The sequence below is a fragment of the Diabrotica undecimpunctata genome, chromosome 8 (genome assembly GCF_040954645.1).
Source record: "Diabrotica undecimpunctata isolate CICGRU chromosome 8, icDiaUnde3, whole genome shotgun sequence".
In the NCBI taxonomy this organism is placed as follows: domain Eukaryota; kingdom Metazoa; phylum Arthropoda; class Insecta; order Coleoptera; family Chrysomelidae; genus Diabrotica; species Diabrotica undecimpunctata.
Window position 1 is genome coordinate 22,816,572 of NC_092810.1, and position 22,191 is coordinate 22,838,762.

Consider the following 22,191-nt stretch of genomic DNA (forward strand, 5'->3'; position numbering starts at 1 on the left):
CAAAATTAACGCACCACTTTAATTAATCTAAATATTTACAATATGAACACAAAATAAAACTAAGTTACATTAAAATAATAATAAACACATACAAGTCCAACATGACTTTATCATAACCTTAATTTGCCTTAATGTTTCTTTAAAAAATTGTTTTTGCCGGAAATGCGTAAATAAGCTAGCATAACTCCAAATTGCAAAAAGGAAAAATCAGTAAAGTAACACAATAAAATGCATCTGGGTCAACATTAATACCGTGTAGGCCCTCCTCTACTTCTTATCACTGCATTTATGCGTCGAGGCATGCTTGATATTAAATGTTCAACAAAAACTTGCGGAATATTCTCCCATTCTTCAATAACGGCCTCAATGAGTTGGTTGTGATTGTCAGTAGGGGGTCTACGACTTCGAATCTTTTTTTTTTTGAGATAGTCCCTTCTTCTTCTTCAGATTCCTTCTCCTATCGGAGGTTGGAAATCATCGCTATCTTAATTTTATTGGCCGCGCTTCTGAATAATTCTAATGAGCTTCAACCGAACCACTCTCTCAAATTTCTTAGCCAGATATTGAATCTTTCTAATTTTAACAGTTTTTATGACTTCACATTCTTTCTTCATTCTTTGTAACACCTCTATATTAGTTACTTTTTCAGTCCACGATATTCTGTGGTTTCTTCTGTAGCACCACATCTCAAAGGAGTTTAATTTTTTGATTTCAGACTGTTTTATTGTCCACGCTTCCATGCCGTATAGTAAAGTAGAAAAAACGTAACAACGTAGCATTCTTGTGCGGATCACTAGATTAAGGTTACGGTTGAAAAGTAAGTTCTTCAATTTTATGAACGTCCCATAGATGCTCTATAGGATTCATGTCCGGACTGTTAGGTGGCCACTCTATTAATGGAATATCAACATCATTTAGGAAGCCAATAACCTGTCGAGCCACATGAGGACGAGCATTGTCTTACATGAATAAAAAATTAGGTCCAAGAAACGGAGTAAAAGGCATTACATATTCGACAATAATGTTGTCTAAGTAATAATGGGCATTCATAGACCCCGTACGTATGGGGACCAATTCCGTAGGAGCTTTAAAACAAATTCCTCCCCAAAACATTTTAGAGCCACCACCAAAAGGTACTCTAGGAGAGATATTGCAGCTGGCAAACCTTTCTCCTCGCCTTCTTCAGACACGCTCACAACCATCTGGAGCTTTTAGACTTAGTCTAGTCTCATCGGAGAAAAGAACTCGTTTCTAATCATCGATGGTCCAATTTTGATGCAATCTTGCAAAATTCAATCTCGGAACCCTGTGTCCTCTGGTGAGCAAGGGTTTTTTGGCCGGTTTCTTGTTTCTCAATTCTGCTTCATGTAAACGTCTTCTAACTGTTCGAGATGATATCGCAACATTTTTTAGCAAATTGCTGGTGATTCTCTTATCTCTGAAAACACGTTGTCTCAAAAAACGATCATCAATTTGTTTAGTGCAACGTTTTCCCTTGCCCTGATCTTCGATTATACGACCCGTTTCATTATATCGCCTCACCTTGCAACTGATGCTGGAATGATGTCTTCCTAACAAACCTGCAACGTATCGCATTGAATATCCTTCATATAGGAGAGTTGATGCTCGCACTGCCTCCTCCATTGACAAATTTCTTTGGCGGTTCATTTTTTTATTTAACCCTTAAATGCCCGTGATATGAAAATAACCATAAATGCCCATGTGGGGTCTCCTAGGGACCCCACTAAAATTTTCAATTTAGTAACGTCATTTAGCACTGACTAAAAGGAAAACACGGTTAAAAATAATTTTAAGCATATTTGAATAATTTTTATTTATTTTTCATACAAAATTAACGGCTTTTCTAGAAACAAATTATTTTCAATTCGAACAAAATTAAAATTAAATAATAATATAAGCATATAACTTTTAGTTGCAATTTTTACATACAATAGTTTTTTCTTCTTTTCTGTGCACCTGGCATATAAATTTTTTGCAAAAAGAGCAAACGGTATTCACTTTTCTGTCACAGTTTCGCGGACACTGGTAACAACGAGCACGTTTCTTAGCTGAATGGACGGATTGAGTTGCAACTTCGGTAGTTGGGTTTACCATTGGTATGCCACAATCTTTTAGAGCAGATTTTACATAGGCTTTATGTTTTATATATTTCGCTCTTTTTTCCATGTTGTTTCGAGCAAGCTCAGCCCCTAATTGTAACAGGAAAATACGTCTTCGTGAAAAATTATTTTTCTTCCAATCAGGATTTTTTTCAATGTATAAAATATAGGCATTTAGTGCACATATGTCTATAATATTCATAAAGAGCCTGAATGGCCAACGAGCAGTTCTTCTTTTACAGGAATATTCCCTAATCAGTTTGTCGGCATTATCAACACCACCCTTGGTATTATTATAGTCTAAAATCATCAAGGGTTTGTTTTGAGAGTCTTGACAAATTATATCACTATCGTGTTGACTTGAAAGAAGATGTACCATCCTGTGTATTTTAGGTATGTACGAAACCATAGCTAATTCTTTAGTAAAAGCAAATATTGACGACTCCACAGGTCTTTTTCTCAAACTTAGTTGTGGTGGTGTATCAGGTTTATTTTTGCGGACGGTCCCAAGTAAAGTAAGGTTTTTAGATAAAAGATATTGAGCAAGAGGAACACTGGTAAAAAAGTTGTCAGTTGTAATTCCTCTCCAACTGCCATGATATGGTTCCACCAGATCTTTCACAACACGAAATCCCTGATTTTTCTCTATTCTACCACCTGGTAGTTTTCCAAGGTACACCTGAAGTTTTGATAAATAAGATGTTTTAACATCCGCGGCAGCCCAAATTTTTATCCCATAGCGGCAAGGTTTTGATTTTATATATTGTCTAAAAGGACACTTTCCTCTAAAACTCACTAACTGTTCGTCAACGGTTATATGTTCGTATGGTTCAAAGGCTTTGTCACAGTTAGAGATGAACATGTCCCAAATTACTCGTATCGCCGCTAACTTATCCTGTTCCTTCCGCTCCACCCTGGTCACTTTGTCATCAAACCTCAAGAAACTCGATAATTCTTCAAATCGGTTCCTAGCGAATGCGGCTGTAAAAAATGACCGGCGTATTGAGGTGTCTGTAGACCATATCTCTCGTGTCGATTCTTTCCCACACCTTAAAGCACCAGCTTTGATAAGTGCTCCTAAAAAGCTATCCAGTTCATTGTTGGTAAGTACCGTCCACTCTTTTTTGTTATTCGGATGTTTTTCGTTCCACTCTTGATAACGCCTAACAGCTTCTTCATTAGTATGAAGGCATATGACATTCTTCATCTCTTCGGTCAAAAATAAATTGAAATAGTCTAAAAACGTGTTGGAATTTTTACTATAGTTTGTTAAGCCTGGATGTACATTTATAATATTTTTTTGTTGCCTCTTGGATCTCACGAAAGGTAGGCTATTCCACTGCATTCCAGATTTGGATGTATATGTTGGACCACTAACCTCACTAATATTATCGTCCACTTCGGTAGGTTCTGCATCTGATTCCTCGTCACTGTTGACTTCTAAATTGTCCTCAGTTTCCGAAACATTTTCCTCAAAAACATCTTGCTCTTCGCTATCTGATTCGTCGGTAATCTCATAGTCGAAATCGGAGTCTGATATCCCTTCTTCTATATTTCGGATAATTTTTTCATGTTCTTGGTCGCTTATTGTCATTTTCATTCTCTTACGGTCCATTTTTCAATGTAAACTGACGAAAAATGTTAAAAATAATAAAAATATTCTGGTGCCTCTAAATGCCCAATCGGGGTCACAGCGAGACCCCACTTATCTAAATCTCTCTTACAGACCACTGCACCTCACGAATGTTCGTGGTATACTAACAGAAAACGTAGGAGACACGTCCACACAAATACCTGATTGCGCGGTTGCCAAATGTTTCAAATAAAGATATTATAGCCAAAAATGTATGTCTGGGGTCCCATAGTGACCCCGATTGGGCATTTAAGGGTTAATTTTTATGCAAATGAACTTCCAAACATGCATGTGATGAAAAATATCACAATAAAAAGCTTGTTTCTCACAAGCACTTTGCTTTAATCGGCACTTTTTATGAAAAGTTTAACTCACTTTTAATCTAAAATGAAGTTTCAATACAAATTATTGTTAAAACAAGACTATGGACCGTGGAAGTGATGACGTAGATTTTATTGACATCTGTCAGTTTCACTTTCCAAACAAACCTTGTTTAGTGTGGATAATTTGTATTTTTCGTTATTTTTTCATTTTTTTACAGAATCTTTCCGCTTTTTGCAATATCTAAGTATTCTAATAGTTACTACAACAATTTTACAAGGTTGTGTAAATAATAAAGCATGTTGTTTTATAAAAATAACAATAAAATGCATGTATCAATAAAGTAAGGTTAGAATGTCTTTAATTTAAACTTTTAAACTATATTTCATAGAAATAGAACACTGAATTATGATGGTATTATCGTAAAAAACACTATACTTAAAAGAAAAAGCAGCAGAGGAAGCAAAATGTTAACTTTATACAAATTAAAAAGTCTTGAGATTGAGCATTTCAACTTTTGTTTGGAAAGTAATTGACAGTTGTGACGTCACACTTCCACTTCCACTGTCCATTATTAGCTTACATAACTGTCACTGTCAAACAAGGTCCATAGGCAACTTGTCGTACAGTAAATTATCATTAAATAAAAATTATTGAGAAAAATATGAGTGGTGCGTTAATTTTGTCCGGGAGTTTATATTTGCTTAAAGTTGTTGTCTGTTATAAAAGCTGGGGTTATTCCCTTCTTTTAGTAAAATAGACCAGATACGCATTGTCACCAGATTCTAGTTGATAGTTCAGCAGCCCACCATAATAGAAGAAATAAATATGTACAATGAAGAAAAAAGGTGTATTATATATTTTTTTAATTACTGTAAATTTACCTGTAAGGACCACAAAATCGTTTCTGCTTGTTCTTCCTTATCATAAAAATCTTGAGCAATGAAATTAAACGGATCTATGGACTCAGTCAATCGACCGATCATTAATTCCCACAGTTTAGGCACAGCTGTTGGTACGTTTTCTCCAAAATGTTTGACAACGGCCACAAGACCTACGGTACCACCTCGTCTTTGAATTACATTCGTTTTCTGTGCTTCATCTTCTTCTTTAAATAGTTCGTCCATTGGAATATCCGTCGCTGGAGGTCTTCCAGGACCTGAAATTAAAAAAAATATATTTGCTAACTGATGATTGCCAATGGCTGAAGAATATATTTACTTTAAAAAATCTTGTAGTGTATATCTAACATTCAGCAAATTACTTCTAGAAAACAGAAGCGTTTAATTATAGAACTCAATACGGCAAACTTTAGCAAACCTCAACAGACTGTGCTCCATTGCCTCTTCAATTTAGAAAGAACTTTAAATTAAAATATGATCAATTACCTCGTCCTGTACTGTTACATCTCTTTAAAGCCGCTCTTTCGGCCGTTCTTTGCTGGTTATTGAGTGTAACTATACCATTATAGTTTCCTGGTTTAAGAAAATCCTTCTGGGAAGAACTTTCTTCCTCTTGATGTTTATAAATGACAGGAGTAAACTCGGGATCGCTCCTGAAACATAAATGTAGCTTGAGTTTACTAAAACCTTGCATTGGGTTATAATATTACAGAAAACGATATGTAAGGATAACAGCTTTACTAAATTTAGAGCTAACCGAATGAAAGTTGTCAAAAGTATGTATAAGTTATAGGAAAATTGTAGGAAAAGTATCACTAGAAAAAAATAACAGCATGTATTATACTTACTTCAAATAATTACTGACATGTTGTATGATTCTTTCGTTGGGATTATTTGGCCTGTTTCTAGTCTGATGTAATAATATCGATAAATGTTCCGCTGCTATCTTCTGTAATTCCTCGTTACTTTCATTGTGCAGCGACTTCATTAAGGACTTTACTATCGATCCAAACTTTTCCGGGATAATTCTTAACATGACCGTTGCACCCGCTATTGCAGCTATAAAAATAACAAATTTATGATTATAGAAGAAAATACATACTCCGCGGGAAGGTGCAGACGAAGACTATATTTTATATCTGTGACATTGTCCAAGCGACCAAATCTATTTGTCAGTTGGCAACACCGTTCTGTCATGTCAGTTTTCGCTTCACTTTTGGAAGGGAATGTTTTTTTCTGCATCTTTTGTATACTTAAGCTAAATTTCAAAGGATAAATTCATAATTCTTTATATTTAATACTTAAGAAATATCCAGTGTCCTTTTTGATAGCTTCTTACATTCTTTCTTTGACATAACCTATTCTCCAAACCATGTTTTATTTACAACTTTTAAATACGCATATCCAGCTAGAATCTTTAATGTAATTAACTGATTCATTTACATGAAAGAATGGAAAAGAAAAGTATGTTTGAAGTGTGTAAAAAAATTTTAATTACTAGACAAGCGCTTTCATCTTAAAAACCCATCTTCAGAGCTATGATCAACTTTAGGCAACACATTTTGTGTTGTCAGTGGAGTCACCTATCTATTGACAGCCAAAGTACAAGGAATATACACCACTGTTCCCGCAACTGTTTTTGTTTTCACACGTGTTTGTGGATGTTAGTTTTGATACATTAAGTTTAATTTGCATATTTAATTGTATTTAGTTTAGTTTAAAATGAGTTTTTTTGATGAAGATAGTCTCTCAGAGCCAAGTCTATTCGTTGATAATGGGTCTGGCAATAAATATTTTCCAACACATTCCGATCAATCAAGTGCAGGTAAGAGGTTATGTCATTTTTTTTTCAATAAAATAAACTAGCGTTAAGTTAAAAGTTATTTTTAATAAAATGTTTTATTGAATCCAATTCGTATCCAGGCGCAAACTCGATAATAAGTAGTCAAAAACTTTTATAACACATAAACTAAAATGGAGTTGCATAACATTTTCTTAAATTTTATTTCAGAGGATGAGAGGGGATTTGATAACAATGGAGCAGAACCGGTCGACAATGAAGCGGAAGAAGCCTAAACGATGTCGGAAAAGGTAAATTAATGAAAACAAAAAAGAGCAGAGAAAAAGACAAAGAAACTGTGGGCAATCGTACACAACAAGAACAGGAAAAGTGGTTGCACAAAAAGTAATCAGTAATCCTGATTGCAACTGTCGAAAAAGGTGTTTTCATAATATTCCAGAGCAATCCCGAAAAAATGTTAAAAATAAAAAATCTGATACTAATATATATCACATGAACATTGCTGGAAAAACTGAGACCGTGTGCAAAAAAAAATATTTTTTGCAGACTTTTAAAATTTCTGATGATAAACTGAAAAATCACCAGAAGAACACGAAAAATCAAAACTTTGACATGACCATGAACTTCATCTACGCAAAGCTGATAAAGCTCGAGAATCAATGAAATTGGATACTAAAAAATCAGCTTCTAATAGATCCTACGCCTTTTCTTTTGAATTAGAAAAGTCTTTATCTTTCCCATGTCTAACATGTCAAATTGCCTACTATAAACGTAATTTGTACGTCTACAATTTAGGTTGCCATGAGCTTTCAACAAAAAAGGGATTCATGTATTGTTGGGATGAAGTAACTGAATCTAGAGGTTCGCAAGAAACTGGCGCTTGTTTAGTCAAACACATACAAATACGAGCGTCAGAAGCAAAACATGTTATGTATATTGATACGTGTACCGGTCAAAACAGGAATTAGAAAATAGCCCTAACATTATTAAAACTGGTGTTAAGTGAAGACAACAATATTGAAATCATAAACCAAAAGTTTATGCAAAGTGGTCATTCCTTTCTTCCCAATCACTGTGATTTGGCTTCTATCGAAAATTACAACAAACCGCAACAAACTTTTTGTCCCACTGAGTGGTACAGTATTATTGCCAAGTCAAGGAAGAAAAATCCTTTCCAGGTTACCGTTATGACGAATAATGATTTTTTGTCTGTGGACACATTGTTGAAGTCAATCACTAAAAGGAAGAATGACACGGAAAACCACGCAGTAATATGGCTAAAAATGCAGTGGATTCGATACCAAAAGAGTACTACATTCACATTACTCTTTTAGGAAACTCTTTCGGATGAAATGTCATTGTTTGAGCTAGACCTAAAGCCGGGATCTAAAAAAAGGACGACCAGGATCTTTAGCTAATATAGATCAACCAAAACTATACAGTGGACCTCGACCTGTGACCAAAGAGAAGAAAAATGATATGAAAGACCTTTTCTCTTCTATTCCACCCATTCATCATCTCCATTTTGAGAATCTGTTTACTTCAGAAGATGCTCAAGACATAGGACCACTGCAGGTAGATGTTAATATTGAAGATGAGTAAAAAACTATAGAAGTTAAGTGTTGTTAACTGCAATATTAAATGTATGAAACCTTTCTCAATATTAAATACATGTTAAATAAAATGGTCATATTTTTATCAGTAATAACCATGCTTAATACATTTTTCACGAACCACATTTTCACAACCGTAAACTGCAGTAGCATAGGCACTGCTATAAAAAAACTCAACTTTGCTCGAAATTACAATCCAACTAGGCAGGATTTGCTTTCTTTTGTTTATTAATAATATAAAAATTTTATGTTATTTCTGTATAATAAATATGATTAGTTAATATTCTCTTTTATCTGTCCCAGCCAAACACATTTTTCAGATTTGACTGAGCTACACGAAGACCAAAACAATTGGCTCCTAACATTAGTTTCATTGTTACACATTGCCGCCCAACTTTCTTTGGGTAGTTATATTGTTAACAATTTTTTTATAATTTAATTTACAATCTGCGTCATTTGAATCTATACCCCAAAGCTTGATACCATAGATCCAAATTTGTTTTATTATAAATTTGTACAGGAGAAGCTTATTTTCTATGGTTAGTTTTGATTTTCGACCTATGAGCCAGCTCATTTGTCTTACTTTAATGTTAATCTGAGTTTTCTTGGCTTGAATGTGAGATTTCCATGTTAATATCTTGTCGAGAGTTAATCCTAAATATTTAACTTGAGTGCTGACTGGTATCTGCGTGCCACTTCTTGCTGTTGTTGGGACACTCATCCCTTGGATTTGTGTAGGTGACTTAAGTTGATTTGTTTTCATTTACTTAAACTTTCCTTCTATTGAGCCATATTTCTAGTTGGTTAAGATGATTTATAGTTGTGTGGATACCGTGATGGCGTCTCGTTGATAGCGATTATGGTGGTGTCATCCGCAAATATTAAGATTACTGTTGTATTTATGGTTATAATGTCGGCAGTAAATATCAGATAAAGGGAAGGACCTAGCACACTGTTTATGGCACCCCTGATTTAATGGGAGAGTATGTTGAGATCGCTGTGTTATATTTTACTTGGACGTAACGATCTTTGACATAGGACTTTATAATGAAGTAGTAAGGACTTAAAAGGATGCTTTTAAGTTTATATAAGAGTTCACTCTGTGATACTCTATCAAAATCCTTTTCTACATCTAAGAACGCAGCTGTGCAATATTTTTTTCCTCAATGGCAGTTGTTATTATTCTATGGATCTGTTATGTTGTAAAATGTTTTATACGAAATCCGAACTGGTGCGTAGGTATTTTTGCATCTATATTGACATCCTACTTTAATTTATCAAGCAGTAGCCTTTCGAACATTTTAGATATTGTAGGCAACAGGCTGATTGGTATTGAATAGAGCCTAACTGACTTTTTCTTTACTGTATTTTACCAGAGAACAACCGAACACAGAGAAGCGACAGTCCTTGGAAGTTACGTGGCCAAGCCGCCAATGACAGCTAACAACCAGAAAATTAATAGTCAGTGGGCATATCACACAAATATAAATTCTTAAAGCGTAGGCGCAAAATTTCGGGCCAATGTTTTTTAAATGCATTCATTTTTTTCGAATCCTGAAAAAACTAATAAGTATTTTTGAAAAATTTAAACGCAAAATGAAAGACTACATTATTACTGAGGGCCGAAAGTCCCTGAAAACTTCTATAATGTTAATTTTAATAAGTTACAGGGGTGAAAAAAAAAAGAGAAAATTTAGTGTGATTTTTAATTTCAAATATCTCATTCAAAAAAACTTTTTGTTTATTCTAAGGGACTTTCGGCCCTCGGTAATAATGTAATCTTTCATTCTGTGTTTAAATTTTTCAAAAATATTTGTTAGTTTTCTCAGGATTCGAAAAAAATGATTGTATTTAAAAAGCATTGGCCCGAAATTTTTCGCCTACGCTCGAAAGACTTTAAAATTGCAAAAACATGGTGCCAAATAAACAAACTTACATTAAATTATGAAAAAACTAAATAGGTACTCATCTACTTTTTGCTATATACAAAAGTTGTCTGCCAATTTTTAATTCGTTAAATATAAATAACAAAGATCATTGAAGGTACTGCGCCATGCGCCAATGTTTTTCTTCTATTTCCTTTTACAATAACATTATCTTCAAAATGCAGTTCACAAATCCTATAATTATTATAAAGTGAATCCATTTTGAATAACAAATCTTCTCGTCTGCAAGCTTCTATCCACACTTTGGCACTACAAATTTTTAACAGAACAAATTTTAAACAAAGAACTTTTTCAGTATTTATAAATAATACTTTATTACTTACAACTATAAGAGTATTAGTATATTCTAAGTATACTGTAAGTAATGAAATATTTAACTTTTGTCAATATCTAATCTTAATAAATTTACAGTTTTCTCCTGAGTAAGTCACAAAAATGTTACTAAATATTGAGATATGCAACAAATAAAGTTTTAATATTTTTTATTTGTAATTCCCATTTAAAACTCATAAATATTTTATGTACTTCAATCCATATATTTGATCTTTTTTAATTATATTTAACGAATTTAAAATTGGCAGACAACTTTTGTATATAGCAAGAAGTAGATGAGTACCTATTTAGTTTTTTCATAATTTAATGTAAGTTTGTTTATTTGCAATCATGTTTTTGCAATTTTGAAGTCTTGTTCTGTTGTAATTTTAAGATTTTCCCAATTATCGGTCTAATTATGTTTCCAACAATTTTTAGTTTGAGCATTTTAGTAATTTCTTTGTTTTGTTTAAGAGCGTAGGCGCAAAATTTCGGGCCAATGCTTTTTAACATTTTTTTGGAATCCTGAGAAAACTAACAAATATTTTTGAAAAATTTAAACACAGAATGAAAGACTACATTATTACCGAGGGCCGAAAGTCACTTAGAATAAACAAAAAGTTTTTTTGAATGAGATATTTGAAATTAAAAATCACACTAAATTTTCTCTTTTTTTTTCACCCCTGTAACTTATTAAAATAAACATTATAGAAGTTTTCGGGGACTTTTGGTCCTCAGTAATAATGTGGTCTTTCATTCTGCGTTTAAATTTTTCAAAAATACTTATTAGTTTTTTCAGGATTCGAAAAAAATGAATACATTTAAAAAACATTTGCCCGAAATTTTGCGCCTACGCTCTTAAATCAAATATTCACGTGTATAAAACCCTCTATATATTTTTATTTCCTAAAAATACTATATTCGTATTGTTGTCTTCGAGCGCGCTGACACCCGACCACCATCTGTTGATTTTTTGACCTGAGCCTTCGGAGACTTGCGTCTTTCAATAAAAGAAATAGCACTGACACCATATTTAATGTTTTCATTTTGAACTATCCCTTGGCAGACCAAAGTTTATTTTTATAGCTAGGACAGACACGTCGGCGTCGGCTTACTGTTCCAAAGTCAAACCAATACTATTATGTAATAACTAATAATAATTACAAAGCAATAGTAATTACCTGTTATTATTCTTAGGAAATCTAAATAAACTTATTCCTTTTCCTGTCACAGATGAACATCCGCGAATCGCACAAATATATCCAGACATTTTAAATATAAATTAAACTTTTAACTATAAACTATAACTATAAACTTATATATTTAACTATAACTATAAACTATAACCTTTTAACTATAAATTAATTATATAAATGGTCAAATGCACTTGTTGTGTCGAGTATTTACCATAGACGCCTACGGACTATCGAAAACAACCAGAATTAAAGAATAAGCACGTGTTTTTGACAGTTAAACAACCAGAATCGGGCATGCGTATACAAAAATGGTACACGCTTTTGGACCGTTGTGTCGCTTTTATGTGTGTTCGGTTATTCTATGATTTTACTGTTATTGGGATTATCTCGTTAATAAATAAATAAAACGACCTCATTTTAAAAGTACGTAATAAGGATATTAAAATATGTCCGAGTTATATTATGTAGAAGTTACTTACCCATCGTGCTACAACTAAGCCTCGTCTGATCTTTATTGGTCTGGGACACAGAGTTATGAATATTTCTCCTCCTCTCCTCCAAACTTTCCAATACCTTAGGTTTCATTTTAATATTGACTAGAATCGATTGAGTCTCCGGGCCAGTAACTTGCTCGATTTGGTCGAGCGTTAGAACGTTTTCGTTATTGCCCGGTATAGGCACTTTATAATGCCGTAAAGTAGCTAAAAAGTCTTTCGTTTCCTGAGCCAGACGTGTAAAACTATGAGCAATTTCATCGAAGTAGAGAAACTCGTTAAGGCATTCGTGCAAGCGAGTCTTCAGGATGGGGGGACATGTTGCTACGTCTTTATCGGCTTTAGCCCATTCGGCTATGACTAGACCTGTTACCATACGTTGGAGAGCTGATTTTGAATTCAAATGGACCTAAAAACAATAGTTGAATAAATAATTTTAATTAAGATAAGTAAATTGTTGTAACAATAAAACACTGAAAACTTTGTTTTCAAAACTTCCACAAAATTTATTTTAAATTCTTATCACTACAGCTGTTTCGGCTGATTGCCTTTCTCAAGTGATCTGTTTTTGGCATGGGTTTACACTTTATAGTCTCTAATGAAATAGGTTGAGGAGGGGAGAACTGTTTGTCTCAAGCTGGTCATTCAGAATTATATCTGTGTTTTTTAATTTGTTGATTTCCATAGATTCTAACAAAGATAGCTTAAGGCCTTTATTTTGAATGTGTAGAATTTTAAATTCGTCATTAAAAGAATGATTATGATCTAGAAGGTGAAGTGCGTATGTAGAATCTGTTTTTCTATTATTGAAAGCCCTTTTATGTTCTGCTATTCGTGTATTAAAATTTCTACCTGTTTGACCAATGTAAGTTTTTGAGCAGTCGCCACATTTAAGTTTGTACACACCACTGTGTAAGTGTTTTTTATGTTGGCTCTTATTGTTTTTAATATATTTGCCTAGGCTGTTATTTGTTCTGAAAGCTGGTGTTATTCCTTTCTTTTTTATGTGTTTGGCTATTTTTGTTGATATTTTGCCTGTATATGTAATCGAGCAGAAGGTACTGGGTTTTTTCTCTGGTGGTGGAAATACTAAGTTCAGGGCTTTCTTGTGTAGTTTTTGATTTAATTGTTTGTTCGTTGTATCCATTGTTTACTGCTATTTGCTTAATGATATTTAATTCTGTCTCAAAATTGTATTTTGACATAGGAATTGCTGTTAATCTATGTAACATACTATGATAGGCTGCCAGTTTATGTTGTGTGGGATGGGATGATGAATTGTGAATAGTCGTGTCGGTATGGGTAGGTTTATGAAATATGGAGAAGTCATGTTTGTTTTTAAGTCTGGTAATTTTTAAATCTAAAAAATTTATGGATTGATTTTGTTCTGTTTCTATTGTAAATTTAATATGACTATGAAGAGAATTAATATACGATAAAAATTGGTCGAGTTGCCTGTTAGTTCCTGTGAAACATACCAGTACGTCGTCTACGTATCTCCACCAATAAAAAAACTGTTTGAATATGGGATGTTTTGAAATCTTTGTCTCTAGATGATCCATAAAAATATCTAATAGCAATGGGCTTAGAGGATTGCCCATTATAAGTCCTGCACTGTTATTTGTATATAATTCATTATTAAATTCAAAGTAGTCTTGGTTTATGCAAACTTCAAGAAGATGTAAAATTTCAGATGTAATGATTGGATTTGTACTATTTTGGTCTAAAAGGTTTTTTACTAGAATAAAAGTTTCTGTAGAAGGGATACTAGGAAAAAGATTTTTTACGTCAAATGAAATTATCATTTAATTTATATTAATAATTTTTATTTTAATTTATTTATTTATTTATTTATTTTAATTTATTTATTTAATTTATTATTATTTAATTAATTAAATAATATTATTATTTAATTATTTTAATTAATTTATTTATTTTAATTTATATTAATAATTATTAATAATTTCATTTGACGTAAAAAATCTTTTTCCTAGTATCCCTCCTACAGAAACTTTTATTCTAGTAAAAAACCTTTTAGACCAAAATAGTACAAATCCAATCATTACATCTGAAATTTTACATCTTCTTGAAGTTTGCATAAACCAAGACTACTTTGAATTTAATAATGAATTATATACAAATAACAGTGCAGGACTTATAATGGGCAATCCTCTAAGCCCATTGCTATCAGATATTTTTCTGGATCATCTAGAGACAAAGATTTCAAAACATCCCATATTCAAACAGTTTTTTTATTGGTGGAGATACGTAGACGACGTACTGGTATGTTTCACAGGAACTAACAGGCAACTCGACCAATTTTTATCGTATATTAATTCTCTTCATAGTCATATTGAATTTACAATAGAAACAGAACAAAATCAATCCATAAATTTTTTAGATTTAAAAATTACCAGACTTAAAAACAAACATGACTTCTCCATATTTCATAAACCTACCCATACCGACACGACTATTCACAATTCATCATCCCATCCCACACAACATAAACTGGCAGCCTATCATAGTATGTTACATAGATTAACAGCAATTCCTATGTCAAAATACAATTTTGAGACAGAATTAAATATCATTAAGCAAATAGCAGTAAACAATGGATACAACGAACAAACAATTAAATCAAAAACTACACAAGAAAGCCCTGAACTTAGTATTTCCACCACCAGTACCTTCTGCTCGATTACATATACAGGCAAAATATCAACAAAAATAGCCAAGCACATAAAAAAGAAAGGAATAACTCCAGCTTTCAGAACAAATAACAGCCTAGGCAAATATATTAAAAACAATAAGAGCCAACATAAAAAACACTTACACAGTGGTGTGTACAAACTTAAATGTGGCGACTGCCCAAAAACTTACATTGGTCAAACAGGTAGAAATTTTAATAAACGAATAGCAGAACATAAAAGGACTTTCAATAATAGAAAAACAGATTCTACATACGCACTTCACCTTCTAGATCATAATCATTCTTTTAATGACGAATTTAAAATTCTACGCATTCAAAATAAAGGCCTTAAGCTATCTTTGTTAGAATCTATGGAAATCAACAAATTAAAAAACACAGATATAATTCTGAATGACCAGCTTGAGACAAACAGTTCTCCCCTCCTCAACCTATTTCATTAGAGACTATAAAGTGTAAACCCATGCCAAAAACAGATCACTTGAGAAAGGCAATCAGCCGAAACAGCTGTAGTGATAAGAATTTAAAATAAATTTTGTGGAAGTTTTGAAAACAAAGTTTTCAGTGTTTTATTGTTACATAAAATGAATTTCCATCAAGTAACGGTCGAATCCATCAATTAAGTAAATTGTTGGTCTTTCTAATAAATATGGCGATAGAGGGCATTTAATTGAATGTAAATCATATACTTACCATGAGAACTTTTACGTAAGAATCTATGGGGTTTTCCAGACCATTTGTGGCATAATCTACACCTGGTGCTGGCTTTGTAATATATCGGGAAAGGGAACCTAACATTCTTGAGGCCGCGCACCGAACTGGTATAGCGTTTTGCTCCCTAACCAGAGTTGCAGTGGTTTCGATACCTAGAAATTTATTTCACGAGTAAATAGAAAGTTAAGCCTAAAGTCTAAAGGTAATCTTACCTCCGATGTACATCTTGGGAGGTACAACGGTGTGATCGAAACTATTCAACGCATCGGATTTTTTCTTATGCGACTTGGCGTGAATGAGAAAGTTTGTGTCGAAGGGCAGTCGTACAGGTTGCATACTAAGGTACAACCAAACGGTTATGAACGGACAAGCGGCATGTAACAATTCGACCAGTCTGGAATTCTCTATTAAATTGTACCACACTTTTTCAGCGACGAGGCGTACGTCAGGGTTGGGTTCGACCAGAACTCGTTGATAGATGTGCCGAAGAGCGTCTTGAAGTAGCTGAGCATCCCAGAGAATAGCGGTACCATCTTTTGGTTTCTCAGTTAATGTACCTACAAAATTGAAATGTTGAATAACTGGAAAAATGCGTTCCTAAACCGTTCTATTTATTTCAGTTAAGTCATAAGGGTATAGAGGTCGACTCCGGTGGAACATGAGAATTTTTCTATTAAATAAAAAGGAGAAATTCTCATGGATCAGTACTAAATATTATTTTATTTGGGATTAAATTATAATTGATTGTAATTATATTTTACAGTTGTTTTGATTTTCGATTCGAAACAACTCGTTTTCAAAAAATTTTAAAATAAAAAATATTAATGAACTTAACCTATAAATGGATAAAAAATTCTCGCTTTCTTCTTCTTCTTCAAGTGCCATCTCCGCGGCGGAGGTCGGCAATCATCATAGCTATTCGGACTTTTGAGACGGCTGGTCTGAAAAGTTCATTTGATGTACATCCGTACCACTCTCTCAGGTTGCGCAGCCATGACATTCTACGCCTCCCTATGCTTCTCTTTCCTTGGATCTTTCCCTGCATAATCAGTTGGAGCAAGGTGTATTTCTCTCCACGTGTAATATGTCCGAGATATTCTAATTTTCTTGTTTTTATTGAATTTAAAATTTCCATTTCTTTGTTCATCCTTCCCAGAACCTCTTTGTTTGTGACGTGTTCTGTCCATGATATTTTCAGAATTCTTCTGTACACCCACAGCTCAAATGATTCCAGTTTTTTCATTGATGTCGCATTCAAGGTCCAGGATTCCATTCCATAAAATAAAGTCGAAAAAACATAGCACCTAGCCAACCTAACTCTTAGTTCCAGTTTTAAATCCCTGGTACATAGAACTCTTCTCATTTTGTTGAAATTTGCTCTAGCCTTTTCTATTCTTATTTTTATCTCCTGATTGTAATCATTTGTGGAGTTAATCATTGTTCCCAGGTATGCATATTTGTCCACTTGTTCGACGTTGGTTTCGTTTATTAGAAGATTCTCGTTATTTCTTTGAGTTTTCGATATTCTCATAAATTTCGTCTTCTTGACATTCATTGTTAGACCATACTCTTTTCCATACTCTGCTATTCTGGTCACCAGTCTCTGAAGATCTTCAATGTTTTCGGCTAAGATCACAGTGTCGTCCGCATATCTAATGTTGTTACTGGAAACTCCATTTACCTTTATTCCAGCTGTTTCACCCTCAAGAGCTTTTTTCAGGACCTCTTCGGAGTAGGCATTGAAAAGAATTGGCGACAATACGCATCCCTGTCTTACTCCACATCTAATTTCAATTTCTTCTGACAGCTGTTCGTTAACACGTACTTTTGCTTTCTTTCTTTCTCGCTTTCGATTGATTTTAAAATCTTGACATCACGATTCCAGAATCTCACCAAAAACTGAGACATATTCGAAAATAATAATTCTTCTGTTTAATCAAACTCGATTGAAAAATACAAAATTTTAACTGAGTTACAAAAATACAAGTACTTACTTAAAGTTCGTAGTGTAGCCTTTCTGACAGAACTTGTTCCGTGGCTCAAAAACGGCCACAATCTGGGAACAACTTCATTCAAGGGTTGTGCCGGCAACAACGCCTGCATCTTCGGCAGATTTAATACTGCAGCCAGCAACCCCATGAAACTATTGCAAGCAGCTGCCAGTTCGTCTTGCTCGGACAGTAAGTCCCAAAGCTTCGTGACGACCTCTGGGATACGTTCAGGTACTAAGTCAGTCAGTTTCTCTGCCACGGGTATTAATGCAGAAGCAGCAACTGCGCTAACGTCATCGACTGGATCGGAAAGACCTAGTAGGATAAACGGGAAGCTTTCTGGGAGAAAAGTGTCTATCATGTCTTCTCTCACGGCAAGCAAATATTTTAATCTGGAAATATCAATTCATATACAATAAAAAATACAATTTTTCCTATAAAAACATATAGTACTTAGTAAAAAGTATGCAGACCTGTCATTGTGCTTGTTTGAAGACACCAAGTTCTTTATTTATATTTTTGAAGTTATACTTCTATACGCACGGTCGGCGTTGGAAATTTGCATGAGAGTGAATCTGTGAAACCATTACATATGTAAGATAATGAGTAAGAGAGAGACAGAAGATATATTTTCTCTCTCTTCCTCTCTCATATAATATGTATTAATATTATTATTTATGTGATATGTTTTGTATTATTTAAAATAAAACGTTTATAATTATTTTAGGCTTTTGTATTTCAAAATAATCACTGTTTTACCGAGAACTGTCAATTTTGAAATCCGTTAGTGTCATGTCTAATTGGCAAATCCTTTACGTGTTTGGTTCATACGCTGGTGGTTGTGAGTTCGAATCCCAATTATGAATATCCTTTTTTATTTTTGAAATATTTAAAAACCTCACGTTAATCTTATTAAATATATGTAATATACGCAAAAACATAAATTTTAAAATAAAATGAAAATTTACAACATAATCCGAGTTGTTGGTTTTTTATTTTTATCTTCGTAAAGTAAGTTATATCTATATTGGCAGTTTTAAATACTTGTGAATATTACATTTTAATTTTTATATTGTATTATTATATTGAATTATGTTGCAGTGTATTTATTGTATTGTAATTTTTATATTAATAACAAAATAAACAATGAATTTTACTGCAGAGTATGTTTAAAATTTTTTTTTGCATTCAACTCCTTTTATACATATATAAAAATAAAAATATATATTTTCATTAAAATATTGATACAATTCTTCATTTACTATACTCCTATTACAGGTCAAATGTTTATATACAGCAAACGATGCACCATATACCTATATAACTAATTCTTTTTCTCTTTCTGCTCTCTCTTACCTATAGCATTACATATGTAATGATTGTGCAGATTGACTCCTATATAAATTTTTAACGGCGAACGCGTGTATAGAAGTATAACTTCTACCGGCAGTCCCACTGGACTGCCACACCCGTTTTTTTTTAATTTCCACAATTTTATGGACATAATATAGAAATAATTATGAAAAACCTACCCCAAAAGACCTCCATGTCTAGCCTCCCATTCTGCATGGTCCATAAGCTGCAGAAGTATCTTTAAAACTTCGTAGCACGATTGAGACGTCATCAGTTTCATGACTGCGCATAACGATTGCGCACACGTTTCCCTAACCGGAGCGATCACAGCGTCAGATACGAAGTCTCCGAATCTATCTAGAGCCAAAACGCATAACAGTCTTATTGCCATATCTTCTAGCCAAATTTGGTGGCACAGTTCCATCTAAAAATAATTATACTTTTGTCAATAAAAACTACCAGTAAGAATTAAGTAAGATTCGATATATATATATATATATATATATATATATATATATATATATATATATATATATATATATATATATATTTTCATTTAGTATCAAGTAAACCAAACATAAAAATAATGTTAATAGAAGACTAAGTTAGTGTTACATACTATCTACGTATAAAGTGTCATTTGTCACACACGCTAGAAGAAATCTGTCAAATGTCACATAGCATGTCATCTGTTACATGTCCACCTGTCAACTAACGTCATACGTCGGAAGTAAATTTTATTTAAATACTTATTTATAAACCTATAAAAAAGCAGTGGACTTACCTGATTAGATGACAAATACGTTGCCTTTCCTGCTCCAGATCCGTGTACAGACAGAACCTCTCGTAGAGCCGTAGCTGCCCCATGACGAGTTTCCCAACTACAACTAAATAAGTCTTGACTTAATTGATCACAGAACCATTCCAGCGGCCAGTCGCCGGCATCTCCTAGTTCAACATCTAAAATCCAAGTACATTAATACTAAAAAGAGATACATACGTACAAAGAATCTTACCAAACTGACCGGTATATTCCTCTTTCAATTCAGTCTTGGGTTTCTTCTTTTCGGGTTCTTCAGAGCTATTCTCGTCTAAGTTATCTCTAGATCTTTGTTTATTCACAGCCTGCCTGGCTTTCCGCTTAGCTCTATTTATTTCTCTCAGGCTCAGTTCTGTGTTTATCGGACAAATCACTTCTTGAACATTTTTCTACAAAGGGGTACAATTAAAATTAAATTCCAAACCAAATTTTAAAACTAATGCATTGAGAACAATATATAATATTAATTCCCCACATCATAGAAATCCAAAGCAACAATATAAGACAGGCGTATAGATATATATGCAATTTAAGAGAAGGATACAAACCCCGAACAAATCTATGCAGAAATCAAGAAGGGCAAATAACCAGTGATCCAAAAGAAATAAAATCAGTCTGGAAAACCTATTTCCAAACTCTTTTAGGGACACAAGAAAATGAAGAGCATATGGACATGCATCACAATGAGGGAGACACCGAAAATATAGAACCCCCAACGATGGAAGAGGTAAAACAGGCAATACGAGCGCAAAAGAACAATAAGGCTCCAGGTATGACAACGTCCCCCCTGAGCTATATAAATTAGGTGGCGATCACCTAGTAGGACAAATGCATATGCTCATGAACAAGATTTGGAATGATGAAAAGATCCCTAATGATTGGAAAACCGGGATTATATGCCCAATCTATAAAAAAGGGGATAAACTGTAATAACCCTCTTGTGCACGGCGTAAAAAATTTTTACTTACATACTAAACAAACGACTCCAACAACTAACTGAAAATATTGTCGGGGAATATCAAACCGGTTTCCGACAAGGAAGATCTACAACTGACCAACTATTCACAGTGAAACAAATCTTAAACAAATCGTGGGAATACGACATTGACGCCCACAACATATTCATAGATTTCAAACAAGCCTACGACTCAATTAATAGGAACAAGTTATATCAAATATTGCAGAGCTTTAATATCCCCCAAAAATACATCCGACTGGTAAAAACAATAATGGATTCGTCAATAGCAACTGTCAGAGTCCAAAATGAGCTCACTGAAAACTTTACGATAGCCCAAGGATTAAAGCAAGCAGACGGTCTGGCACCGACACTATTCAACCTCACCTTGGAATATGTAATAAGACAGCTGAATATAGGAAGAGGTAATCTCCTAACAAATAAATCAATACAGATTGCCGCCTATGCCGATGATATCAGCATCATGTCTCGCAGAACAGAAGAGGCGGCAGAAATATATTCACAATTAAAATCAACGGCAAAAGGGACCGGACTAGAAATAAATATTCAAAAGACAAAAAAGTTAACACAGGCAAGAGCTAGGGGAAACAGACGCACAGTTGAATTAGAGGACGATATTGAAACGGTAGAAAGTTTCACATATTTAGGAGTTACATTAAACACGGATGAAACAGAAGAACCAGAAATCCAAAGAAGAATAGTAAAGGGAAACAAAGCTTATTTTTCACTCAATCATGTGTTTCGCTCCAAAAACACACACTGGAGATCGAAAATCAGGGTCTACAAAACTATTATCAGACCAACAGTATGTTATGGATGCGAGACATGGGTGATGACAGAAGAGACAAAAAGAAAACTGGAAGTCTTCGAAAGAAAAGTTCTAAGAAAGATATTTGGACCTATTAACGAAAACGGAATATGGAGATCCAGGTATAACCATGAACTCTACCAACTGTTCAAAGGGACACCGATCTCAGAATTCGTTAAACTTCAGAGACTTCGCTGGGCTGGTCATGTAGTAAGAATGGAGACAGAAAGATTGCCGAAAAGTGCCCTAGATAGTAAAATGCAGGGCGCAAGACCAAAAGAAAGGCCACCGAAAAGATGGGAGGATGAAGTGGCAGCGGACGCGCAAAATTTGCTAGACGTGAGAACCTGGAGAAAATCGGCGCGGGACCGACAAGGTTGGAGGCATAGTTTGGAGGAGGCCAAGGCCCGATTTGGGCTGTAGCGCCATTGGAGAGAGAGATCATAGAAATCAGTAGAGACTAAAGGTAAATTTCCAGACT

General features: G+C 33.9%; 1 protein-coding gene across 1 annotated transcript in view; it reads right to left on the bottom strand.

The window, feature by feature from the left end:
- Positions 1 to 22,191, bottom strand: part of Hel89B (histone acetyltransferase 1) — a 105,379-nt gene that overhangs the window by 46,993 nt on the left and 36,195 nt on the right. Inside the window, 10 exon segments of the mRNA XM_072539823.1 lie at positions 4,959 to 5,233; positions 5,463 to 5,629; positions 5,825 to 6,035; positions 12,324 to 12,747; positions 15,742 to 15,914; positions 15,975 to 16,319; positions 17,757 to 18,145; positions 19,286 to 19,530; positions 19,891 to 20,066; positions 20,123 to 20,315. Of these exon segments, the coding sequence (XP_072395924.1) occupies positions 4,959 to 5,233; positions 5,463 to 5,629; positions 5,825 to 6,035; positions 12,324 to 12,747; positions 15,742 to 15,914; positions 15,975 to 16,319; positions 17,757 to 18,145; positions 19,286 to 19,530; positions 19,891 to 20,066; positions 20,123 to 20,315 (2,598 nt within the window).